Source organism: Anopheles moucheti, chromosome 2 (genome assembly GCF_943734755.1).
Source record: "Anopheles moucheti chromosome 2, idAnoMoucSN_F20_07, whole genome shotgun sequence".
In the NCBI taxonomy this organism is placed as follows: domain Eukaryota; kingdom Metazoa; phylum Arthropoda; class Insecta; order Diptera; family Culicidae; genus Anopheles; species Anopheles moucheti.
In genome coordinates this window covers 86551160-86561542 of record NC_069140.1, presented here as the reverse complement: position 1 = coordinate 86561542, position 10383 = coordinate 86551160, and the positions used below count along the sequence as shown (strand labels likewise).

The 10383-nt window shown below is 44.6% G+C and overlaps 1 protein-coding gene across 1 annotated transcript; it reads right to left on the bottom strand.

Moving 5' to 3' along the window:
* Positions 1-3937: 3937 nt before the first annotated feature.
* LOC128299783 (uncharacterized) lies at positions 3938-9175 on the bottom strand. The gene is made up of 2 exons (XM_053035863.1): positions 6390-9175; positions 3938-4778 (listed from the first exon to the last, which is right to left on the bottom strand). The coding sequence occupies exons 1-2, from the start codon at positions 9173-9175 to the stop codon at positions 3938-3940; spliced, it is 3627 nt and encodes a 1208-aa protein (XP_052891823.1).
* Positions 9176-10383: the final 1208 nt, after the last annotated feature.

Here is a 10383-nt window from a genome sequence, read left to right as displayed (position 1 = left end):
GTAAATTGTTCCAACTAAGCCGGTAAGATCCATTCACCTTCGGCGTGCTTTTCGCTTTTGCCCTTGCTTTCGCTCCAGTTAATCCGTCCGAATGCGCTATTTGGAAGTATTACAACCAAAATCCATCGTACCGGGAAAAAGGAAACAGGAAAAAAAAACCAAAACAACAATCGTGCTTTTCCTTGTAAGCTTTGCTTTGTCTTTCTTTGCCGAAGTAAAAAGAAGGTCCTTTTATGCGGTTGCTTGGTGAAAGTTTGATGTTTGAATTTTGTGCAAAAAATCGCAAAGAAGTTCAAACACAATACGAAATTTGATTTAGGAATTATTTTACGGCGGCACGTCTTTGTTCCGCACGTTGCTCAAATCAAAGTGTCGGAAATGCGTTAACGTAAATACCCCAAATCTGTTGCCAAACCGACGTGAAACATCCGGTCTACGATTTGTTAATCCAACCAACAGAACAGTAACTCAATTACCATCATAAAATTCCCATTCCCGTTATCAACGCTAGCAGGGATTTAATGTAGTGGGAAAACGGCCAACCTACGAAATTCATTCGGCACTAGTTGTGCTACGGCTTTTTCTTTTCTTTGTAGAAGCGTGCGGAAAATGGATCGTACAGTACAGCTTACCAAAGTGATAAGCATCTTAAGGTGTTGTCACTCGTTAAAAGGTGTCTGAGTAATTGAATAATAATGAGCTGCTCGGAGATGCGATAAGTTAAGCTGACGGCTTTTGGGGAGAATTTCGCGGCTAGCAAGCTGCTGCATGCAGACTGACTTGTGTACGGGGATGATGTGGTAGTTGGTATGTTGCGGATCAATACCTAATGATAAACTTAAGTTTTAGTAGCTTCATACCAGGAAGGTTTAAGATGTGAGATGACCTACATTTTGTCTGGCTATTCTACATGATGGTAGTCAAAGGTGACTGAATATCAAATGTATAGATAATTTTTGTCTTAAGTACAGCTAATGATATTATTATTTAGGTAAGGAGAACTAAGCGTTTGATAAGCTCACATTCAAAGGCCATATCTTAACAGAGAGCTAGAAGTAGTAGTAATGGCGTGGATATTAATCTCTTTTAATATTCAATAAGGTTATCTTAACGATTAGGTGTCGTTCTAGGACAAGCAGAATTAAGAAACTCTGTACCAATAAATATCGAAATACTACATAAATTCTAAATAAATTTGACGTGGTAACCATCATTATCTAGTATGCTGCACCTATACGATCTTCGTGTTGTGTAACCAAAGAGGGTTCATATCGTATTTAAGGAGTCCTCGCAGGAACTTCAAGTGTGGACGTTGCTCACGAACAACCCAGAAAAAGTGTTAGTCGGAAGCTTGGAAATAATTATCTTGGACCTCTATTCTTCTGAATATAATCTGATACATCCTGATATTCTTTGACATCTTAAGATCATGCCGCGAGGGCTGGTGAACTGGCAATGCAACGATCTTGAGGTTTATATAGGGGTAGGGGAGTTGTTTCCAGCAACCTTAAATATTTGAAGACCACAATTTTCTTATCCAACATATCACAATAATCTTCTTCGAAACCTTCTAGATACGTTCCAAAGCTGTCCAGCACCTTAAATACATTTGCATTAAACTGCACTAACCTCAACTCCTACGACACACCAATACTTGTGGCAAAAAGGATCTCTTAGGCCTTCCAGAATCAGTTAGGACATCGCTGACGTAAATGTCCTCACGGGCCATCCGGCATAGGTTCTGAGGCTTGAGAAGTTGTTAGTCCGTAGGCGCTCCGGCGAATCGGGCAATTCCCTGACTATGGTGGTTCCTGTTTTAACAGGCATCCTTGGCACGGATGTGGGTCCTCTATGAAGATTCTCTCCTCTGACAATCCAAAGGCCCTCCAGGATGAAGTTGACCCTAGAAAGCTTGTTGAAATGAGTAAAATTTTCCATAGAAAGGGTCTTTGCTTAAGGAAAATCCTTTTCATAACAAAATGGGCCCGAAAACATTAACAGAGCGTATCAGATGCACTCATTTAAGTCATCTACAGTGACACAGACGAAATAATAAGCCAAATGCTACGATAGCTTAATTGTGAGAATGTCAAGAACCAGATTAGTGGAGATAAACGATTGACAGATGACTGTGTTGTTTCGGTTCCAAAAAGTGTCTCCCCGGAAGATGTCTAAATTCTACCCCACATAATCAGAACTCCTGTGTATGATTTCATGCTACATACTTGGAACATGATGTTGTTGTTTTTTTTATTTATACTTCAACAGCTTTGTGTACCGAAAACAACACCAATCGGGCAACGGAACACATACCTTCAGCGGGTGTAAAAGTTCGGATAACATCGATGTTAGCTTAATAATGAATTGCTCATCGTTATCGAGAACCCGACAGTGGTCGGTAGTGTTGGGAAGTTGTAGGAACTAAACCGGCACTAAAACGGTACGCACCGTTGGATTTCCAAACCATTCCCCACTAACGAAGATTCTTGGTGGGCAAGAAATGAAATATGCACATTATTTATAGCAACCGAAGTAAGAGCAGTACCAGCGTCAAACGGTCGGTAATCATTGGTTTGGTTGTGTGGTACAAATTCTTAAGAATTTAATTTTCTGCCTGTTTTCCGTTCCGCCCAGTGCTGCGTTGTTGCGGAAAGATGAGACGATCTAATCCTCCGGTGCTGCGGTGCGGAGTGTCTCGTGGTTCGGTAGGTGACTGATTGCTAATAGCGGGTGAATAAACTGAACAACACAACTCGCCCAGGACACCGAGACGGCCCCGGAACTCGGTACGGGAGGTTTACATTCATTAATGTGACATAAAAATGAATAACATTCACAGCTTCTCGGTGAAGTCGGTTTCGAAATAAACTTCACCCAGCGCCCAGAGTGGAATGTCTGCACGCTTCCGGCGCACCGGGACCAGCGACTCCGGAGAGCGAAGCGTCGAAATTGTCTTAAATTTATTGCCTGTTGGTAGATGCAGAACCCCGGTGCGTAGCGGAAATGTTTGACATGAACGATGAAGTGGTAAACCCTTCGCCGTTTATTGTCCTGGCGACGAGGTAGCGTTACGTTTTCGTAGCCGGTTTTCGAGTACGCAAAGTACGGTGCATAAGAAACGTCACTCGACCGAACCGAGAGTGTGTGTATGGCTACAAAGTTATCTAATTCACCGACGCTTTATTGCATTCCCGGCCGTTTCGCTGTGAAAACCCGTTACCGTGTCCCATCGGCAAGCTGCAGTCGTAAGATTTATGTGCGATTTTCCGAGCTTTCGCAGCTCATTCCTAGGTACCTGGAGCGGGCTTGTACAGCACCGAGCCAAATAGACGCAATTTGGTATCGCAGCCATAAAAATGCTAGAGGTAGGGTCTGCACCAACTGCACAAATGACTGTGAGATTAAATTCAATTGGGTTGGGAACCTGCACAATACAAATGGGGCGGACATGACTTTGAGGAACTTTGTGCGGTTTCCTTTCATTACATTTGTAAGAAATTTCCACTGGCAGGATGCTAGGATGTGGCGTAGCCAATAGTGTGATTTATCCGTGGTGTGTATGTCCTTTCTCGCGGGCTTACAATTTTCAACTGTTTATTCGATCGTTCCATAAATTCATTTTACATGTAGTTCATTCGTTTCATTTCTCTAGTGTTCCTAATCTGTCATGACGCGTCCGTTTATACTGCTAGCTCGTAGTGTTGTCAAAGGGTAACAAATACAACACATAAATTCATGAAATCTTTCCTAATCTTAACGTATAAATTCCAACATTCCGGCCACCAAAAGAGAATTCTTTTATACCCTTAACTATACTTATGATTCTAAGGTAATTCATGCAGCAAAAATCCTAAATATGCTCGTTAGCACTATCCTACCACTTTCCACTCAGTGTTTACAACTGATGACAGTTGTCTCAGCAATGATCGCTCATTGTTTACTCTGTGCTCACACGTTCTATCGGATCAATCGGTCGTGGTAATAGAGCTAACCTATTCGCGGCTCGTGTTATTGCTTTTCCCCCGGCTGTGCGCAACGTAACTACGCGTGTGACTCCGTCCTTGCCAGGGTGTAGCGCTGTAATGCGTCCCAGCGGCCACACGGTCGGGTGGAGATTGTCCTCCTTTATGATCGCGAGCTGATTGATCTCCAGCTCAACCGGCGCGTTGTTGTAGTGCTTAGCTCGAGCCTGAAGCTGCTGCAGATACTCCGGATACCATCGTGACCAGATTTGCTGGACTTGCTTCTGCACGAGTTGGTATTCCTTTAGGCGGTTACTCGGAATGTGCCTCATGTCAACCTCTGGTACAGCCTGCATATTGCTTCCTACAAGAAAATGACCAGGAGTTAGTGCTTCAGTGTCTGAGGGTTCGTCCGATAACGGAATTAGAGGGCGAGAATTCAGACATTGCTCGACCTGAGCAAGAAGGGTGAGCATATTCTCCTGCGTTATGCTAGTAGTGCCAATTATCTTCATCATATGCTTTTTAGCCGACTTCACCGCCGCTTCCCAAAGTCCTCCAAAATGAGGTGCCCGTGGAGGTATGAACTTCCAATCCATTTCATTGTTGGCACACCAGTCGACTATGCTCCTGCGGTCCTCATCGTTGGTCTTCAGCATCTCGTAGAGACGACGTAGTTCGTTGGCAGCTCCCTTGAACGTTGTCGCGTTGTCTGAGTGTAACTCACACAACTTGCCACGGCGGGCAACAAATCGACGTAGTGCTGCCAAGAACGCTGTTGTTGTCAAATCACTGACCAACTCGATGTGAACTGCCCTGGTCGCAAAACAAACGAAGATAGCAATATATGCTTTCGTAGGACTTCGGTTTCGGACTGTTGACTTGATCATGAATGGGCCACAGTAGTCCACTCCGCTGATCGAGAAGGGTCTATTTGGAGAAACCCTTGATGTCGGCAAATCAGCTATGGCTTGTTTTATCAGTGTGGGCTTGTTTTTGAAACAAACCTGGCAGCGATGGAAAACAGCCTTTGAAAGGTTTCTACCACCAATCATCCAAAACCTTTGGCGAAGTGTGGCTAGTAATAGCTGGGGACCAGCATGTAACAACTTTACATGATACGCCACTGCCAGTAAAACACTCAATGGATGCTTCGACGATAGAATAATTGGGTGTTTGCCTTCTTCTGGTAATTCAGCATTACCAAGCCGGCCACCGATGCGTAACATACCGGTATGATCGAGGTAAGGTGACAACCATTTCAATTTGGAGCTCGATGAAATCTGTTTTTCCTTTTTCAGGTATGTTATCTCATCGGCAAATGAGTCCTGTTGAGCCAAGAAGCATAGCTTCAACTCCGCTCTTCGCAGTTCCAAAGCCGTAAGCGGTGGAATAGTGTTCTCAAGCTTCCCGATGATAGTCTGCTTCTTGCACCTGACCATTGATGCATTGCGAAGACAATCAATGAATCGTAGACAGTATGCCATCACACGTCTCATTCTGTTGTAAACGGAGAACCGCTCGAAGAAGGTGCCACGGAATTCACACTTCGTAGAAACTGTTACGATCCGTGACGCAGCTACTCGTTCTTCAATGTCCCCGTCGTGCTTCTTTGGGATTGGTGCAGATTTTGGCCATTTGTCTTGGCCGTAAGCCAACCACTGAGGCCCACGCCACCAACGATTACACTCCAACAGTTCTTCCGGCTTTAGTCCTCGTGATATGTCGTCCGCCGGATTGTCACTACCAGGAACATGACGCCATTCTGCCACTCTTATCTCTTCCTGGATCTGTGCCACCCTGTTGGCAACAAACGGGTTCCACCGACGTGGTGGGGAATTCAGCCAGTATAACACCGTCATCGAGTCTGTCCAGCAAACGGCTATCGTAGAAGTCGTAAGAGCCCGACTCACCTTCTGGTACAATTGAATTGCCAATCGTGCGGCACAGAGCTCCAACTTGGCAATTGAGTGCGTATTTGCCAATGAAACTACCTTGGATTTGGCAGCCAATAGTTTCACTGAAGTTGTGTGCATCGACTCTGCACGCACATAGCAGCAAGCTCCATAAGCAGTTTGTGACGCATCAGCAAAAACGTGCAGTTGTAGGTTGACCGTCTTTGGATGAGCAACAAATCGAGGCACTCGGAGTTTGCGTAGCAAATATAAGGTAGAGTGAAACTTTCTCCACTCTTCTTGGAGGTCGTTGGGTAGTGCACGATCCCAATCGTACGCCTTTCCATCATGCCTTAAACACCACAACCGCTGCAGAAAGACTTTCGCCAGGATGATGGTCGGACCCAGTAGGCCAATAGGGTCAAAAATGCTTGCGGTATACGACAATACAAGGCTCCTTGTTAATACTTCTGCCGGTGATGGAAGATCGACCTTGAAGCAAAACATATCGTTTCCGGGTTCCCAAACTAACCCTAATGTGCTGACTGCTTGTCCATCCTTCCACTCGTGCGAGGATTGAATCGCAAGATCCTCCTGCGGCACGTCTCGTAGTGACTCCGGAACGTTAGAAGCCCATTTCTTCAAAGTGAAGCCAGCTGAATTCAGCATAGCTGAAATTTGCTTCCGAACTGCTATGGCTTCGTTTATATCGGTCGCTCCGGTAAGCAGATCGTCAACATAAAAATCATGCAGGACGGGATTTACAGCCTTCGGGAACTTGTCCTTATGGTCATGGGCAATCTGCTGCAGTGTTCGAGTGGCTAGAAACGGAGCCGACGCCGTACCGTACGTGACTGTTGTCAGCTCATACGTTGCAATGGGATCTACTTGGCTCTCTCTGTATCGTATACGCAAAAGATTCCGGTCCTGATCACTGTGGAGAATCTGACGATACATTTTCTCTACATCCGCAACGATTGCTATGGCATGAGACCGGAATCGCAAGATGATCGACAAGAGATCCTCTTGAACGATTGGCCCAACTAACAGGGTATCATTGAGGGAGTATCCAGAAGTCGTTTTGCAGGATGCATCAAAAACGACTCGTACTTTGGTGCTTGTGCTGGATTCCTTCAGCACTGCATGATGAGGTATGTAACAATGTGTTATGCTGTCATCCACCGGTTCTGTAAGTTTCCTCATATGCCCCAGCTCCTCGTACTCTCTCATGAACCGTTTGTATTCAATATCCATTTCAGGATTGCTCTTCAAACGACGTTCCACACCTAGCAGTCGACGATCGGCGATCGCCCTTGATAGTCCAAGCACACGGGATGAACTTAGATTCTGAGGTAGAGAAACGACGTACCGACCTTGTGCATTACGATGAGTAGTGGCAACGTAATGTTTTTCACACATGTTCTCTTCCAATGACATAGCTGGACCCTCCATGATGCTCTCTGTCTCCCAAAACCGTTGTAGCATCCCATCAAGCGTAGCTTGAATGGTCGTTGTGTGACATGACCGCTGAATGGATGTCGATACAAGGGAGGTATTGCCAGCAACTGCCCAACCGAAGGGAGTTTCAACCAGCCACGGTTTGCCCTTTCCCAATGAAAGTTTCCTACCGGTGTGCATCTCCCAATATGCTTCACTTCCTATCACAACATCGATTTTGGCAGGGATGTTGAATGCCTCATCTGCTAGATTGTCTGTTGGGAATTTCCACGCAGTCACATCTATCGGTTCCGTAGGAATGTCCATTACTGGATTTTTCAGCACGAGGAACTCAAGCTGACTCGAAAATTGCTGCGATTTCGACTCTACGGTGGCTACAATGCAGCCCTTAATCTGCTGTGATGCCTGCCCGATACCCGACACCGTGACGTTAACTTTTGACTGCGTTGATAACATTCGCCTTGCCAATGAATCCGAAATCAAATTACACATGGACCCAGAGTCCAACAATGCTCGAGCTTCGTATCTGAATCCATGATCATCTACTAGGTTGAGAACGACCGTTTCGAGGCATACTGCATCGACATCCGCATGAACACTCAATATAGCTTTCGGATGTAGATGATCATGCAACATGCTGTGGTGACGTGCATTGCATGTATTGCATCGATGGCTCGAGCTGCAGGATTTTACTTGATGCCCTCTGTTCAAACAATTCCAGCACAACCGTTCACTAACGATGATTTGTCGCCGCTGATGCAGTTCTTTCTTTGCAAATTCCGGACAGGTCCGGAGATTGTGCATTTCTGCACAACCTAACGGACACGACGACGATGGTACGGTTGCTGGATTGGGTTGCGGCCTCCGTGCCGTTGCTGCATTCACCCCAGCCTTTAGTCTCATTTTCTGTTCACTGCCGGTCATTTTTCTCGAATGCAACTCCGTTTCCTGCGCATATGTCCTCGTCGACCGAAGGATTCGGACGCGATCCTGTAGGAAATCTATCAATTGTTTGTACTTATCTTTTTCATGATGCGCAGAAAATTTTTCCCATGCAAGGATGGTGCTCGAATCCAGCTTCAGGAACAGCATGTTCGTCAACGGGGTGTCCCATGTCTCGATCGGCTCGTTCAGCTTCTTCAATCCGTTGACATGCCGCGTGAATTCATCGACTAGCTGCGCGAGTTCATCCACGTTCTCCGACTGCACAGCGGGAAGATAGTGAATCTTCCTGTAATATTCACGGGTCAGCATTCGCGGGTTGTCATAACGTTTCAGCAGGGAGTTCCAAGTGACGGCGTAATTATCTGCCGTCAGAGTGGTATGCTCGAAGAGCAAACCGGCATCACCCTTCAGTGACGACAGCAAATACTGTAGCTTCATAATTGACGGGATGTCCACAGAAGAATCAATCATAGCCACGAATCTGTCCCGGAACGTCAACCATTTTGTCGAATCACCGTCGAACGTTGGTAATTCGATTTTCGGTAGGCGGAGATTAATCGACCCAGTATGGCTGGTCGACAAGGCACTCGCGTTGGCATACAGAAGAGAAGCATTAAGGGGGTTAGCCTCCGTAGGCTGTTGCTGAAGAAAGAAACCCTTTAAGCGTCGGAAACGCGAATCCATATCGCACCGTTCCTGTATGTAACCGTCGATGGCTTCGGGACGGTCATCTAACTCTTCCAGCTTAGAGATAGCATCCATAAAATCCGCCTTGTGGCATTCCAACTGTTCCAAGCATACCGGAATATCGCCACTATCCCTAGCCGTGTAGGAATCCTTAAACTGTTCCAGGTTTTGTATTAACGCATGCGCTTGGCGCTTTTTCAATTGCGCGGCTTTGATCTTCTTCTCCATTTTCAAATCAGGACGCTTTATCACTCACACTTGAACACGTATTACACCAATCGTCGCGCACTTAAAGTCAAGTTCTGGTGTATGTAGTAGTGAGCACGGTCACGTATTGCACTCGGGCGCGGGAACGTTGCACACAACTTGCGCACAAGATAGAGTTCACGGGAGTTTAACGCGGGAAACCACAAGTTCAAAATGGGCACATGCGTCGCTGGCTGTTGCCAAAGGAACGCTAAGCTTGCGGGACGCGAAGCTAACGATACACGAATGTTATTGATACGGAGTATCTAATCACACACGACAAACTGTGCCCTTGCGTAGCAAGTAACACAAAACTTCAATGTAAGTACTTTTAATGTTTAAGGCAATATTCGATTAGCAACGAACGTTATGCCTTACACATACACACACACACGAACACACACGGAACAAATTGACGTAGATCAAATTCCGTTCTTCACGTAATGAAGATATCACACTGCAAAATAGCACCCTTTAATATCCGGTTCGAAGGACCAAAATGTAAGAAATTTCCACTGGCAGGATGCTAGGATGTGGCGTAGCCAATAGTGTGATTTATCCGTGGTGTGTATGTCCTTTCTCGCGGGCTTACAATTTTCAACTGTTTATTCGATCGTTCCATAAATTCATTTTACATGTAGTTCATTCGTTTCATTTCTCTAGTGTTCCTAATCTGTCATGACGCGTCCGTTTATACTGCTAGCTCGTAGTGTTGTCAAAGGGTAACAAATACAACACATAAATTCATGAAATCTTTCCTAATCTTAACGTATAAATTCCAACAACATTGGGGGATGTTTTTTTTGCAAATCTTAGGTGAAACTTTCTGTTTTGGTTGAAGAATAGATAGATAGACATCTCAAGAATAGAACGACATGGACTTATTTTGTTGTTGTTTTGAAGAGGTCATCAATATTTAAACAAGAAATATGCTTAAAAAATATTTAAAACGGCCAGGATGTATGGACCAGTATTGCCACGTAGCAGAATTAAACAGAGTATAACAAGAAAAATAATGAAAAACATATGTGAAAAATTATAAATTTTGTATGATAATATAAAATAAAATAAAACAAGATAAAATAAAATAAATAATAAAATAAAATAAAATAAATATGATAAAATGATTGAATGTAGAATAAATGTGAATAAATAATGAATGCATAAAAATGTTTTTTTTGTTGTTAACA

What these genes read in the sequence shown, in the direction of transcription:
- LOC128299783 (XM_053035863.1), bottom strand. Translation starts at nt 9,175, where the DNA reads ATGGAGAAGAAGATCAAAGCCGCGCAATTGAAAAAGCGCCAAGCGCAT. An exon ending in CAAGCAGTCAGCACATTAGG is followed by an intron (nt 4,779 to 6,389) that starts GTTAGTTTGGGA and finishes TTTTGCGACCAG; the next exon opens with GGCAGTTCACATCGAGTTGG.